We start from the raw sequence: 17,291 nt of genomic DNA, 5'->3' as shown, positions 1-17,291 counted from the left end.
CCCGAGGCTCCGCCCACATCTGAGTCACAGGTGTTCTGCCATCTCAGCCAATCACAGCGATGGACACACCAGAATATTACCACACACACACACACACTCACACACACACTCACACACACACACACACACACACACACACACACACACACACTCACACACACACACACACACACACTCACACACACACACACACACTCACACACACACACACACACACACTCACACACACACACACACACACACACACACACTCACACACACACACACACACACACACACACACACACACACACACTCACACACACACACACACACACACACACACACACACTCACACACACACAAACACACACAGAAGAACGTGTGTGTTTGTGTTGCACGTCAGTCGCCATGGTAACACAACATGAGGTCACACCAACAGACTCCATTAAACTTGATGCTGCCTGAAGTTTTTAATTAACTTCAAAGTATCAAGTTAAGTTCGTCTTGTTTTGCTTTTTCTTTATTTTATTGATCGTTGTGATTTTAACTTGTTGCTGTTATTGTGTCGACTGCAGGAGAAAAGATCCCAATAAACTAGAGAATACATTTCCTGAAAGCTGAAATAAATAAAACGTTGATGAAAACACTGCAGACTTGTTCAGCATCTGTACAGTTTTATCACCGTGGAATATTTCATTACAGAGATTTGACGGTTAATAAATAGTGTGATGGTGTTTTATTAATGACCACATGGTGGAGCTGTTGGTGCCGTGATGTCTGCAGATTCTCATGGAGAACTTATGTACCGAGTTTCATTTGATTAAAGACAACAGAACAGCAGAAATATCATGTTATGATGTTAGTTTAGCTCCTGAATGAACAACAATCCAAAAGTTTCAATCCAGTTCAGTACTGAGGAGTTCTGGCCTGTTAAATGCATCAATTAGTTTAGTAACTAATTACAGACAAACAGTGATTGATACCAAAAACAAACTCATTATTATCATGTTTTAACATGTTCAGCATTTCCACAAGTGACGACTGTCCATCACTGATCAATACTGCAGCACTTTCAAACATTCCTCAAAAGACTTTCCATTATACATTTAAATACTTTAGAAAATTATATAAAATCACTGGAATATGCCAGAAAGAAGAAAAATAACAGCATGAATGTCCTTAAAGAGCTGTCAGTGTCTACGTCAACAAAAACAAGCAGCTGATCGTTGATTTTAGGGAAAAGGAGGCAAAGACACACAGTCGTGTCTTCATCAGTGGAGCTGAGGTGCAGCAGGTTTTAAGTTCCTGGGTATCAACATCACAGAGAACCTGTCATGGACATCACACATCTCCACCCTGTAATAAAGCTCAGAAACGACTTCATAATGAAACTTAAGAAGCTAAAATTCCATCTCAGGTTCTTGTGAACTTTAACAGCGGAGCAACATCCTGACTGGAAACATCACAAACTGGCATGAGATGTGCAGACTGGAAGATTAAAACCACCCAGAACATCATCATCAGCATCAGCATCAGCGGTCTCGGTGAGTCGAGGAGCCTTCAGAGCCCAAAGGATCCTGAAGACCACAGTCTGTTCACCCTGAAATATCTGCTGTCGTACCTCCAGACCACAGAGCAGCGTCTTTTCTCCTCAATTCATCCTCTGCACTACAACATAAAAATAGTTTTGTTTTCATGACTTATTGTTTGTTGATCCATTTATATCATTTCTGTTTTTGTGTCTCATATTAAGGGACTACAAACTACATTTCATTATACAACCTTGTGTTGTAAAATGATAATTAAAAATGAATCTTGAACCTTGAATCGTGTCTGACAACATGGTGGAAAGGACCATACGGAGAAATAAAACATTTCTCTTTACCTTTCGCTTTATCTGGTCTGTTTGTTATCGTGTCTCGTTCTGAAATCTCACAGAGTTGAGTTGTTGTTGAAATCAGCTAAATATTCAGCCATGACTCTGAAAATCTTCTAGATAACATTAAGCTTTCTGTCCTCCAACATAAAAACTCCTCCCAGCGCTCCTCTGTCCGTCTCTGTCATGGCTGAACGTGTTGAAGCTGTTCTATCAGTCGACGGAGGTCCTTTCCTTGGTGGTTGTTTGCTGGACACCAGCAACCAACAGGGTAGACAGACTGCTGAGGAAGGGGGGTCTGTACTGGGGACCAGTCTGGACCCAGTGAATGTGGTGGCTGAGAGGAGAGTGTTGGTCCAACTGGTGGCCATCGACGCCTCTCAGGGTTAGGGTTCAGCAACACACTCTTTATTCTCCTTGTGTTTTTCTATTCTGTGTATTGTTAGCATCCCTACCTGGATCAGATGGAGAACCTGTGTGCTGGTTCCAGGCTCACCATCTCTCTCTCTGCATGACCAAGATCAAGGAGATAGTGGTTTACAGATTACAGGACAAACCAGACACATCTCTGCATGAACAGGTCCTCAGTGGAGAGAGTGAGATGATACAAACACCTCGGAGCTCACTGAGGACCTCACAGTCAGACAGCTCACTCAGTCAACAGCAACAAACATCCAGGCAGCGTCTGTACCGCCTCAGACAACTGAGAAAACTCAAAGCATCACCAGCTTCTCTAAAACCTTTGACACTGCAGCCATCCAGACCATCGTGTCTGGGAGCATCTCTGCCTGGTACGACAGCTGCTGTAGGACATAAACACACCAGACAGGTACTGACAGACTCAGAGGATCAACTGGACTCCTCTCACTACCAGACTGTTTACACTGCTGACAGAAGCTTCAGCACTTAAAGATCAGACAGAAGCTGAGGAGCAGATTTCATCCTCATGTACAGGCTGCCAGAGCAAATACAGTGTATATAAGTATATAGTATATAGTATATATAGTGTATATAGTATATAGTATATAGTGTATATAGTATATAGTATATAGTATATATAGTGTATATAGTATATAGTATATATAGTGTATATAGTATATAGTATATAGTGTATATAGTGTATATAGTATATAGTATATATAGTGTATATAGTATGTAGTATGTAGTATATAGTATATAGTATATATAGTGTATATAGTATATATAGTGTATATAGTATATAGTATATATAGTGTATATAGTATATAGTATATATAGTGTATATAGTATATAGTATATAGTATATATAGTGTATATAGTATATATAGTGTATATAGTATATAGTATATATAGTGTATATAGTATATAGTATATATAGTGTATATAGTATATAGTATATAGTATATATAGTGTATATAGTATATAGTATATATAGTGTATATAGTATATAGTATATAGTATATATAGTGTATATAGTATATAGTATATAGTGTATATAGTGTATATAGTATATAGTATATATAGTGTATATAGTATATAGTATATATAGTGTATATAGTATATAGTATATAGTATATATAGTGTATATAGTATATATAGTGTATATAGTATATAGTATATATAGTGTATAGTATAGAGTATATATAGTGTATATAGTATATAGTATATATAGTGTATATAGTATATGGTATATATAGTGTATATAGTATATAGTATATATAGTATATATAGTATATAGTATATAGTATATATAGTGTATATAGTATATAGTATATATAGTGTATATAGTATATATAGTGTATATAGTATATAGTATATAGTATATATAGTGTATATAGTATATATAGTGTATATAGTATATAGTATATAGTATATAGTATATATAGTGTATATAGTATATAGTATATAGTATATATAGTGTATATAGTATATATAGTGTATATAGTATATAGTATATATAGTGTATATAGTATATAGTATATAGTATATATAGTGTATATAGTATATAGTATATATAGTGTATATAGTATATAGTATATATAGTGTATATAGTATATAGTATGAATAGTGTATATAGTATATAGTATATAGTATATAGTATATATAGTGTATATAGTATATAGTATATATAGTGTATATAGTATATAGTATATATAGTGTATATAGTATATAGTATATAGTATATAGTATATATAGTGTATATAGTATATAGTATATATAGTGTATATAGTATATAGTATGAATAGTGTATATAGTATATAGTATATAGTATATATAGTGTATATAGTATATAGTATATAGTATATAGTATATATAGTGTATATAGTATATAGTATATAGTATATATAGTGTATATAGTATATAGTATATATAGTGTATTCGACACAGTCAATCATGATGTTTAATATCAAAACTCTCTAAATGTAACTAAACACTGATTTGGAGACAAACTCTGCAGTTCTGCTTAATGACACCTAACATGAACAGTTCAGGCTGGCGGTGAGAACAGTGAGACAGGTTGTCAATATGTGTGATTGATTATTGATTGATTATGAAATACTGATGAAGGAGAATAAAAACAGAAAGTTTCTTCAGTGATGTCACATCGTTCACGTCATGTTTGAGTTTCTAACTTTGTTCACATCAACACCAAAACAACAGTGTTTTTGTGATTTCAGAAACAGGAAGCTGAAGGTGAAGAAACTCTTCTTCTGTCCTCCCGTCTCCTCGCACACAAAGCAGTCATGGCCGCCGGCCGCCGGTTGCCTGGTAACCGTCCTGGCAGAGCGGCGGCGTCAAGAGGCCCGGCGCTCAGATGAACGAGGAGACCGTGAACGCTGCTGCCAGCAGGCTTTGTTCAAACACACTAAACTTTATTTAACATTCAGATCGCAGACGCACAGACTCACTCAGTGATGTCATCGACCCCCCAAAACAGCCTCAGAGGGACCAAGATGGCGGTCGACCCCTCCCACCCCAGAAAGATTTATCCCAAAATAAAAGAAGACAGTTTCATAAACTCTGAATCAGAAACAACTTTATTGCTGAAAATGTTTTCACGTAAAAGGAAAAGAAAATAAATCCTTCAAAAGTCATGTGATCTAAATATAAAATAGAAATTTACAATAAAAATATGTCAAATGTTTTCTAAAGTGAAAAAATCTGACAGAGAAAATACAAACGTTCATAATATCACAAACCGAACACACGACTCATGATCACAGTTCACAGGTTTACACGAGGATCGAATATTCACATACATGCAGACGTTCCACACGAGGTTCTACAGTAGCGGAGGGTTCTCACAGGGTTCAGGTAGGTTCTCCACAGGGGGTCTTTATGAGGTTTCTGGGGCTCCACCCTTGCTCTTGAGATGCTCCAGGAGGTCTTGCCAGTGTTACTGAGACGGATTCAGGCGTTCCTCAAAGGGTCCAGAGGTTCCTGACAAAGTTCCAGGGTTAATAAGAAGGATTCAGAGGTTTATGAAATGATTCTTGGAAGGGTTTTAGAGGTTCCTCGTAGTTTCAACAGACTTCCAGTTCTTCCCAAGGAGGTTCCAGGAGTTCTTAAGGGGTTAAGAACTCAGGTTCAGAGTCTCTATAGAAGGTCCCAGAGGTCCTGACGTTCTTCACAGAGTCCAGGGTTCCAGCACTAGAAATAGGGTTCAGGTCGATGTAGGAGCAACACAACACTGTTAATGTTGCTTTGAGCCAGTTTTATTGTTATTTTTATTTTCCTGTTGGGTTATTGACCCAAATGAAAGCTTGTTATAATCTGTTCTTTTTAAACTGACATGTCAGGGTCAGGGTTTCTCATTGATTGTTAATAACTTGTGTATCTGTTGAATGTCGTCTGCATGTCGTTTTATACAAGAAACAAAACATTTGTGACAGTTTTCAGTGAAGCTTGTTGTGTGTAACGCTGGTCAGAAACAACAGATTGTTGAATGAAAGCTGATATTGAGTCAGTGCTTTATAACATCTGAACCCAGTGATTACTGAGTGTGACGAGGTTCGTGGGAAGGGTTCAGTGGTTTTAGAGGCTCCGTGTGTGTCGCTGCTTTCAGCCTCCAGCAGTCTGCTCTGGTCTTTATAATTTCTGCGTCTGTCCACCAGGTGTCTCCGGACTCCTTCCTGCTCACCTGTTCCCACTCAGCAACTGTCTGCACCTGCTCTCATTCATCGTTTCCTGTCTTCTTTTGAAATACTTCCTTCTTCTCCAGTTTCAGGTTCTTCACTTCCTGTCTGTGTGGTTGTCGACCCGCCCTGATCAGTTTCACCTGTCTCTCATTGTCTTTCCCTCTCTGGTGTATTTAATCTGTGTTCCTCTCTCAGTGTCAGTTCATCTTTGTATTCAGTATCAAGTGTTTCTTCCTCGTGTCTGGTTCTCCTTTGTCTCCTCGCTGGATTTTGTTTCCTTGATCTCCTGACTGACTTCCTGTGTATGAACCTTTGCTAGTAACAACAGTTTTTGATCAGGATTCAGTCTCTGAGTTGTGTGATTGAGTCTTATTTCACCTGCAGTTACAGTGTTTTACAGGTTTCTATGTAGAACTTCAGCAGTCATGGAGGGTGTTTTGTATTTCGGAGGTTCCAGCAGTTCTTTAAAGGTTTCCAGGCTCAGTAGGAAGAGTTGGAGGTCTTTACATGTCCATGGTTCTCAAAGATCTTTAAGAACTTGCTGAGGAGGTTTTCATTGACAGAGTTTCAGTCCTTACAGCTGTAGTTCCTGAGTTCCTTTATTAAATGAAATATTTCAGTTCTTCGTTAGATGTGCATTTATTTTAGATGAGAACAAACAAAGTAAGTCAACCTTTAAAAACTCTGAGCCCCTGAACGCGTCACAGCAGCCTTGTTACCATGACGACCGACATGTTATTAGATTAATTTAGGAACTTCTTAACTGAAACATGAGTTTAACTTCATCCACACGGAAACATTTCAAACATTAAACACTGAACCTGAAGCAGTTTCACCTCAAAGTTAATAAAATAACATTTCTGTCGTTAGATGTTTAGATTCTAATCAGGGAGGCGTCTGATCGTCCACATGTGTTCTGCAGCAGGACAATGATATATATATACATATATATATATATATATATATATATATATATATATATATATATATATATATATATGCACACATATATATATATGTGTGTGCACATATATGTGTTGCATATATATGCACACACATATATATATATATATATATATATATATATATATATATATATGCAACACATATATATATATGTGTGTGTGTGTGTGGTTTGAGGACAGTAAGTTCAGTTGTGTTTACATACTGCTCGTGCTTTAAGAACAGCTGTGTTCTATTTATTGATATACAGGTGAAACTATTTATTTTCATATAATTGTAAATTTTCCATTTTTAAATGAAATAATGAAATACTGAAATCATCCAGATGTTCCTGATCTGATCAAATGTTTACATGTTTGTATGTTTGACCTGATAAGTTCAGTTTGCACAGCTGTGACTAGTTGGATTGTCATTAGTGTGTATTAATGGTCATCAGGGCTGCTCTGACTTCACTGGATACTGAGTTAAGTGGAAAGCAGAAGAACCGTCAGAGGACCTGCGAGGAAATGGAGATAAACTTTATCAATCAGGAAAAGGATGTAAAAGATACCCAAAGAATTGATCACCATCAATCAGTGGTGATACTAGTGCTGCCAGGGAGACTGTTCACGTCGCAAAGTAAAACCCATCACGCAGCTTCAGCTGAAATACGTCTCTGCAAAAACCTGCTGCAGCTGTTTCAAGATGCACAATAAGGAGGAACTAGAACAAAAACGGGCTGCAGGGTCGAGTTAAAAAGCCGTTACCGTAGCAACGTCACAAAACAACCTGTTTACAATCTGCCAAACAACCATAAACACTATGAAGAGTTCACACAGATAAACCACCTTTACTGCAATACTTTAACTACATCAAGCTCATAATACTGATGTACTTTTAAGGAAATGACCATAATGATGGACACCGGTGGACTCAAAAACAAGAAGGAAAATATGTGATTCAGGTCAATCAGGTTCCCTGTAACGTGAACTGTTTGGGAGAAAAACATAAGTGGGGGCCCATTGAATGTTTCAGGTGCCCTTTATATTATTTCGCCCCGGCCCTGCGACAGCCTGAGTCCACCACTGCACTCCAGCAGAAGGATGGAGGATGAAGCCCTGCTCTGATTGGCTGGATGGATGCAGAGCTCAGAGATGCTACAGAAAGTGAAAGTGTTTGAGAAAAGATCAGCTGAGATGCTCTGAAACTGAAACTGCTTCACTGCAGCAGCAGCAGGTTCATCTGCATCACCGGGTCCTGTTTGCTCTGGATCCTGGTCCTGATGAGTCCGATGTGGTCCTCCTTTGTGTCCAGCAGGAGTCAGCAGAGCAGCAGAGGTGAGCTCATCATGATGGAAAATTACCGATAATCAATCATCCATCCGTTTAATTTATTAATTTATTAGTTTAAATACGTCAGCAACGACAGAAATAACAATCAATAACCTGATATCACGTGACGATGAGGAGGCGATCCTCCTCCATTAAAACCAGAACCAGGTCGGTCTGTCTGCGGCTGTAAACAGACAGACAGGTGACTCCGCCCCCCCCCCGGGAGGCTCCGTCAGGGAATCAAATGACGGAGAGATGAGAGGTAGGAAAGCTGCTGGACCAGTTTAAACTGCTAGACCAGTTTAAACTGGGAGAGCTTCGGTTTAATGTGGTAGTTTTGTTGTGCAGGAGGATTATTTCACTGTTTTCTCTCTGCTGAATGTTTACAGACGGTAAAGATTCTTTAAACGTCTGAATTAATTTGTAAAAACGCTTCGTGATTCTTTAACAACGTGTTAAACTTCAGATTCATGACGGTAAAGTAAAGAGTTCAATGACGTCAGTCTGCTGCCTGATGGACGCTTTATTACTCTCACTGTGACGTCACAGACATGGAGGGTTAAACGTCACATTACCGTTTATTTACCGGAACAGCGAGCAGAGACATGAAAGACTCTCACAGTGCGTCATTATTATTATTATTATTGTAATGATAACAAACATGTTGTGATGTGTCTGAATGTTCAGCAGGAGGCGATGAAGAGGAGAACCCAGGAGGAGACAGGAGGAGGCTGCCCAGACTGAAGATCCCTGGAAAGATCTGGAAGAACAGCAAACAGAAGAAGAACCCTGCTGCAGGTCAGAACCACAGATAGAACATAATCAGGTCAGAACCAACAGAACCTCTGGTAGAACCAACAGAACCTCAGGTAGAAGCAGCAGAACCTCTGGTAGAACCAACAGAACCTCAGGTAGAAGCAACAGAATCTCAGGTAGAACCAACAGAACCTCTGGTAGAACCAACAGAACCTCAGGTAGAACCAACAGAACCTCCGGTAGAAGCAGCAGAACCTCCGGTAGAACTCCTGTTGATCTGAATCAGCAGAACATCATTTAGAACTCAGAACGTTATGTGCAGATTTTTCAGTGAACTTCCAGACTTCACCGTTTCTGCTTCTGCTTTGCTGTGATCAGAGCTGCAGGTTCTGCCAGAACTCTCATTAGAACCCTCATTAGAGGCCTCATTAGAACTCTCATTAGAACTCTCATTAGAACCCTCATTAGAACCTTCATTAGAACTCTCATTAGAACCCTCATTAGAACCTTCATTAGAACTCTCATTAGAACTCTCATTAGAACCCTCATTAGAACCCTCATTAGAACCTTCTTTAGAACTCTCATTAGAACTCTCATTAGAACTCTCATTAGAACCTTCATTAGAACTCTCATTAGAACTCTCATTAGAACCTTCATTAGAACTCTCATTAGAACCCTCATTAGAACCTTCATTAGAACTCTCATTAGAACCCTCATTAGAACCTTCATTAGAACCTTCATTAGAACTCTCATTAGAACTCTCATTAGAACTCTCATTAGAACCTTCATTAGAACCTTCATTAGAACTCTCATTAGAACCCTCATTAGAACCTTCATTAGAACTCTCATTAGAACTCTCATTAGAACTCTCATTAGAACCTTCATTAGAACCTTCATTAGAACTCTCATTAGAACCCTCATTAGAACCTTCATTAGAACTCTCATTAGAACTCTCATTAGAACTCTCATTAGAACCCTCATTAGAACCTTCATTAGAACCTTCATTAGAACTCTCATTAGAACCCTCATTAGAACCTTCATTAGAACTCTCATTAGAACTCTCATTAGAACTCTCATTAGAACCTTCATTAGAACCCTCATTAGAACCCTCATTAGAACTCTCATTAGAACCCTCATTAGAACTCTCATTAGAACCTTCATTAGAACTCTCATTAGAACCCTCATTAGAACCTTCATTAGAACTCTCATTAGAACCCTCATTAGAACCTTCATTAGAACTCTCATTAGAACCTTCATTAGAACCTTCATTAGAACCTTCATTAGAACTCTCATTAGAACTCTCATTAGAACCCTCATTAGAACCCTCATTAGAACTCTCATTAGAACCTTCATTAGAACCTTCATTAGAACCCTCATTAGAACCTTCATTAGAACCTTCATTAGAACCCTCATTAGAACCTTCATTAGAACCTTCATTAGAACCTTCATTAGAACCCTCATTAGAACCTTCATTAGAACCTTCATTAGAACCTTCATTAGAACCCTCAATAGAACCTTTATTAGAACCCTCATTAGAACTCTCATTAGAGCCCTCATTAGAACCTTCATTAGAACCCTCAATAGAACCTTTATTAGAACCCTCATTAGAACTCTCATTAGAGCCCTCATTAGAACCTTCATTAGAACCCTCAATAGAACCTTTATTAGAACTCTCATTAGAACCCTCATTAGAACCTTCATTAGAACAGAGAACTGCGCCATGCTGTGATTTTCTCATGTTGATTTCTTTAATCAGAACAAAGAGTAACCTGCTCTGCTTCACCTGTCCTGCTTCATGCAGAGGAGGAGCAGGAGGAGGTGCAGGAGGTGCAGGAGGAGCAGGAGCAGCTGGAGGAGACCAGCAGGAGGCTGATCATCAGGGAGGAGCAGCTGTTCTGTCAGGACTGTGTTGATGAGGAGGAGGAGGACCAGCTGCAGAGAGAGCTGGAGGCTCTGCAGCTGCAGATACTGATGGTCATCCACAACACCTTCACCTCCTCCTCCTCCTCCTCCTCCTCCTCTTCGGGGGAGGTGGGGGCCCTGCGGAGCGCCGTGGCCTCCATCCAGCAGCAGGAGGAGCAGGACCGGCGGTGGGCGGGGCGTCCTGCGGGCCGAGTGCCGGCGTGGCGTCCTCAGAAGTGTCTCAGCAGTCACAACACGCTGCTGTGTAACATGGTGGAGTCCAGACTGACGGAGGCTGCAGACGACGAGTCAGGAGGAGCCGACCAGCTGTCCTCACCTGTGAAGAGGGAGGTGAGTCCTCAGTATTTGGTCTGACAGGATTTCACAAAGCGTTTTAGCACCAAAGGCAGCTCCTCCGTCTGAGAGACGATAGAGGACGTCCAGGTGATCCTGAGTCAGTCACATGATGCAGGTAAAGACTCTGCTGTAATAATAATCAGCTGTCTGTGAGACTGATTCCTCAGACCAGAAGTATCAGACCCCAGTTTGTTTGACAGTTAATTAATACTAACAATAACAATAATAATAATTTATTTGAACATGGTGCCATTAGTCTGATGACTCTAACACATCATAAAACATCATTATATTTAACAAACACATCAAAACACATGAAGATACGAAGAGCAAAAGACGACAGAAGGAGGCTAAATATAAATAATGACCGACACTGATAATGTTTATTAAAATACAGACTTGTTATATATTATTATATTACTGAGGTTTTATTTGGTGTCGTGTTTCATTCAGTAGAACTGCAATTTAATAAATCAGCAGTTATAAAAATGTGTAAACTGTGTCGTTAAGACAGACGAACGTTATCTGGAAACATCAAGTTTATTCACTTTACATGGAGCTAAAACACCAAATTATGTTAAATGTTTGCTGAAAAAGTTTATGAGTCGTAAGAAATCATAAATAATGTTAAAAGCAGCAGATGCTAACCGGTAAACTCTGTTAAATTCATCAGTATGTAAACGGAGGTTTTCCTCCGACAGAGGGAAGATGTCCTGCATCGTCATACGTTATGATTTACATCATGATTTATATGTTATCTATTGAGCAATAATTGATTCTGGCAGATAAAACTCGGCTTTGTTGTTGTTTGGCTGTTCTGTCTTAAAATCTGTGACAAAAGGTTGAAATATGAATGAAATGTGTCTTTATATATCTGTGCTGATGAAGCTCAGCTGAGGCACTAAAAGAGTCTCAGCAGCTTTGTGAAAACCTTTCAGCATCGTTTAGTTTGACTGGTGAGATTACAGACGTGAACGCGGCCTCAGGACTCCCGCTGTCGTACCTGTGCAGGTGTGTCGTCTGGGGAAGCGTGTGAAGGAGGACCTGCTGACGGTGGTGAGGATGGTGAAGGATTGTTACCCTCCTCAGATGGACATCCTGAACGTGTACGCGGGACTCTACCAGCAGAGATTCTCCGCTCGGCTGATCCGGCTCGCCGCCTCGGGTCTGGAACCAGACGACTGCAGCTACCTGCTGTTCTGGGTCAACCACTGCTACCCACAGTGAGACGCTGACACACACCGACTGTAGCTGTGATAGCCTCCTGCTTTAAACTCGAACCATGATGTAAATACTCTGCTGGCTGCCAAGATGCATTTAAGGACAGTTTCACCATTTTTCTGTCTATCTTAAACCAACAGTCAGGAGCCCAAATGAACCTTGAAACAGGTTTAATGCTGTAATTATTCCTCCTGTTCATACCGACCATTAGAAGATCCCTTCATAGTTTGATTTCAATGGAAGTGATGGACGACAGAATCTACTTTCCTTCTGTGCAAAAATATATTTAAAGGTCTATCTGAAGTTAATATGAAGCTTCAACAGTCTGAGTTAGTCAAATGAACCAGATTTCTTCCTGGTTGAGCTGCAGCAGGCAACCAGGCGGCTCCACATCCTGATCAACAGATAATAATCTGATGCAATAATAGATTAAACTGCATCATTCTCAGTGAATCAGAGATGCAGGCAGTGATTCATTGTTCTGAAACCAGCTTCAAACTGATGCCTCAGAAGTCTGGTTCTGATTATTGTGGGCCTGATAAAAACCAGATGCTTCAGTCTAACATCCAGCTGTGTGTTTTTGCTCCTTCAGTGACATATTAAAACATGAAGAACTGGAGGGAAAGATAAAGACGGCCTGTCTGGGTTCTCTGCTGCTGCAGGACGATCTGACCCGGCTGGAGGAGCAGTATCTGACCCACACAGAGGTGACCAGACCAGCAGACAGCTGGGTACTGGTGTGACGTCACACTGTCCCAGTTTGTGTTTATGTTGCATTCATCACGTTGAACATTGAAATTATTTTGTTTATGTTGTCACAGTGTTTATTTCACAAGAATAATCCATTCAGGATGCGTATGAGAACAAACTGTAAGACACTTAAACACATCAAACGACTGGAACAAGCTGGATTTCCACATTAATGTCTATCAGAACTTTAAAAGTCTGTTTGTCTGATGGAAATCTAAAGTTATGATCAATTACTCATATAGAGCTATAAAAATGTCACATGTCTGCTTTATATTTTGCTGCTTCTAATGTTCCAAGCGGTCTTAAAAGGAAATGATGGTGCTGATATTGACCAGAACTAAACATTCAAACTCAGGACTCTTTGTTCTTTATTTCTGCATCATTGTGTCAAATGGAAAACTGCAGTTTTGTACAGAAATTGAAAGTATTTTGATGCTGTAAAGTGGCGACAAACATGTTGAGCTGTTTTTCTTTCCTTCAGGACAAAGTGAAGTTGTGGCTCAACACAGCGCTGAGGAAAGAAGAGGAGAGCTGGCTGAGCGGCAAAACACCTGAGCTCATCGACCACTACTACTTCAGTCCACTGGCTATAGACGTCATACAGGTGAGACACGGTCATTACAGGTGTGATACAGGTGAGACGGGGTCATTACAGGTGTGATACAGGTGAGACACGGTCATTACAGGTGTTATACAGGTGAGACGGGGTCATTACAGGTGTTATACAGGTGAGACACGGTCATTACAGGTGTTATACAGGTGAGACGGGGTCATTACAGGTGCGATACAGGTGAGACGGGGTCATTACAGGTGCGATACAGGTGAGACGGGGTCATTACAGGTGTGATACAGGTGAGACACGGTCATTACAGGTGTTATACAGGTGAGACACGGTGATTACAGGTGTGATACAGGTGAGACGGGGTCATTACAGGTGCGATACAGGTGAGACGGGGTCATTACAGGTGTTATACAGGTGAGACACGGTCATTACAGGTGTGATACAGGTGAGACACGGTCATTACAGGTGTGATACAGGTGAGACACGGTCATTACAGGTGTGATACAGGTGAGACGGGGTCATTACAGGTGCGATACAGGTGAGACGGGGTCATTACAGGTGTGATACAGGTGAGACACGGTCATTACAGGTGCGATACAGGTGAGACACGGTGATTACAGGTGTGATACAGGTGAGACGGGGTCATTACAGGTGTGATACAGGTGAGACACGGTCATTACAGGTGTTATACAGGTGAGACACGGTCATTACAGGTGTGATACAGGTGAGACACGGTCATTACAGGTGTTATACAGGTGAGACGGGGTCATTACAGGTGTGATACAGGTGAGACGGGGTCATTACAGGTGTTATACAGGTGAGACGGGGTCATTACAGGTGCGATACAGGTGAGACGGGGTCATTACAGGTGCGATACAGGTGAGACACGGTCATTACAGGTGCGATACAGGTGAGACACGGTGATTACAGGTGTGATACAGGTGAGACGGGGTCATTACAGGTGTGATACAGGTGAGACACGGTCAGGTGAGACACGGTCATTACAGGTGCGATACAGGTGAGACGGGGTCATTACAGGTGTGATACAGGTGAGACACGGTGATTACAGGTGTTATACAGGTGAGACGGGGTCATTACAGGTGTGATACAGGTGAGACACGGTCATTACAGGTGTTATACAGGTGAGACGGGGTCATTACAGGTGTGATACAGGTGAGACGGGGTCATTACAGGTGTTATACAGGTGAGACGGGGTCATTACAGGTGCGATACAGGTGAGACGGGGTCATTACAGGTGCGATACAGGTGAGACACGGTCATTACAGGTGCGATACAGGTGAGACACGGTGATTACAGGTGTGATACAGGTGAGACGGGGTCATTACAGGTGTGATACAGGTGAGACACGGTCATTACAGGTGTTATACAGGTGAGACACGGTCATTACAGGTGTGATACAGGTGAGACACGGTCATTACAGGTGTTATACAGGTGAGACACGGTCATTACAGGTGTTATACAGGTGAGACGGGGTCATTACAGGTGTGATACAGGTGAGACGGGGTCATTACAGGTGTTATACAGGTGAGACGGGGTCATTACAGGTGGGATACAGGTGAGACACGGTCATTACAGGTGCGATACAGGTGAGACGGGGTCATTACAGGTGTTATACAGGTGAGACAGGGTCATTACAGGTGCGATACAGGTGAGACGGGGTCATTACAGGTGTGATACAGGTGAGACGGGGTCATTACAGGTGGGATACAGGTGAGACACGGTCATTACAGGTGTTATACAGGTGAGACACGGTCATTACAGGTGTGATACAGGTGAGACGGGGTTGTTACAGGTGTGATACAGGTGAGACGGGGTCATTACAGGTGCGATACAGGTGAGACACGGTGATTACAGGTGCGATACAGGTGAGACGGGGTCATTACAGGTGCGATACAGGTGAGACGGGGTCATTACAGGTGGGATACAGGTGAGACCGGGTCATTACAGGTGTTATACAGGTGAGACGGGGTCATTACAGGTGTGATACAGGTGAGACGGGGTCATTACAGGTGTTATACAGGTGAGACGGGGTCATTACAGGTGTGATACAGGTGAGACGGGGTCATTACAGGTGGGATACAGGTGAGACACGGTCATTACAGGTGTTATACAGGTGAGACACGGTCATTACAGGTGTGATACAGGTGAGACGGGGTTGTTACAGGTGTGATACAGGTGAGACGGGGTCATTACAGGTGCGATACAGGTGAGACACGGTGATTACAGGTGCGATACAGGTGAGACGGGGTCATTACAGGTGTTATACAGGTGAGACGGGGTCACTACAGGTGTGATACAGGTGAGACACGGTGATAACAGGTGTGATACAGGTGAGACGGGGTCATTACAGGTGTGATACAGGTGAGACACGGTGATTACAGGTGTTATACAGGTGAGACGGGGTCATTACAGGTGTGATACAGGTGAGACACGGTCATTACAGGTGTTATACAGGTGAGACGGGGTCATTACAGGTGTGATACAGGTGAGACGGGGTCATTACAGGTGTTATACAGGTGAGACGGGGTCATTACAGGTGCGATACAGGTGAGACGGGGTCATTACAGGTGCGATACAGGTGAGACACGGTCATTACAGGTGCGATACAGGTGAGACACGGTGATTACAGGTGTGATACAGGTGAGACGGGGTCATTACAGGTGTGATACAGGTGAGACACGGTCATTACAGGTGTTATACAGGTGAGACACGGTCATTACAGGTGTGATACAGGTGAGACACGGTCATTACAGGTGTTATACAGGTGAGACACGGTCATTACAGGTGTTATACAGGTGAGACGGGGTCATTACAGGTGTGATACAGGTGAGACGGGGTCATTACAGGTGTTATACAGGTGAGACAGGGTCATTACAGGTGGGATACAGGTGAGACGGGGTCATTACAGGTGTGATACAGGTGAGACACGGTCATTACAGGTGTGATACAGGTGAGACGGGGTCATTACAGGTGTTATACAGGTGAGACGGGGTCATTACAGGTGTTATACAGGTGAGACACGGTCATTACAGGTGTGATACAGGTGAGACACGGTCATTACAGGTGTTATACAGGTGAGACGGGGTCATTACAGGTGTGATACAGGTGAGACGGGGTCATTACAGGTGTTATACAGGTGAGACGGGGTCATTACAGGTGGGATACAGGTGAGACACGGTCATTACAGGTGCGATACAGGTGAGACGGGGTCATTACAGGTGTTATACAGGTGAGACAGGGTCATTACAGGTGCGATACAGGTGAGACGGGGTCATTACAGGTGTGATACAGGTGAGACGGGGTCATTACAGGTGGGATACAGGTGAGACACGGTCATTACAGGTGTTATACAGGTGAGACACGGTCATTACAGGTGTGATACAGGTGAGACGGGGTTGTTACAGGTGTGATACAGGTGAGACGGGGTCATTACAGGTGCGATACAGGTGAGACACGGTGATTACAGGTGCGAT

The 17,291-nt window shown here is 41.6% G+C and overlaps 1 protein-coding gene across 9 annotated transcripts in view; it reads left to right on the top strand.

Moving 5' to 3' along the window:
- Positions 1-7,463: 7,463 nt before the first annotated feature.
- LOC121881975 (tumor necrosis factor alpha-induced protein 2-like) overlaps positions 7,464-17,291 on the top strand; it is an 18,875-nt gene continuing 9,047 nt past the window's right edge. Inside the window, exons 1-7 of one of the 9 annotated variants that reach the window (XM_042389821.1) lie at positions 8,377-8,511; positions 8,799-8,870; positions 8,937-9,047; positions 10,807-11,258; positions 12,276-12,487; positions 13,078-13,192; positions 13,717-13,839. In XM_042389821.1, coding sequence (XP_042245755.1) covers positions 8,855-8,870; positions 8,937-9,047; positions 10,807-11,258; positions 12,276-12,487; positions 13,078-13,192; positions 13,717-13,839 — 1,029 coding nt within the window. In that variant the 5' untranslated portion in view covers positions 8,377-8,511; positions 8,799-8,854. The other 8 variants (XM_042389827.1, XM_042389819.1, XM_042389818.1 and 5 more) reach the window with 8 other exon arrangements.

The sequence above is a fragment of the Thunnus maccoyii genome, chromosome 17, assembly GCF_910596095.1.
Source record: "Thunnus maccoyii chromosome 17, fThuMac1.1, whole genome shotgun sequence".
NCBI lineage: Eukaryota > Metazoa > Chordata > Actinopteri > Scombriformes > Scombridae > Thunnus > Thunnus maccoyii.
Note: the sequence above shows the minus strand (reverse complement) of the source record. Positions and strands in the feature narration are given on the sequence as shown.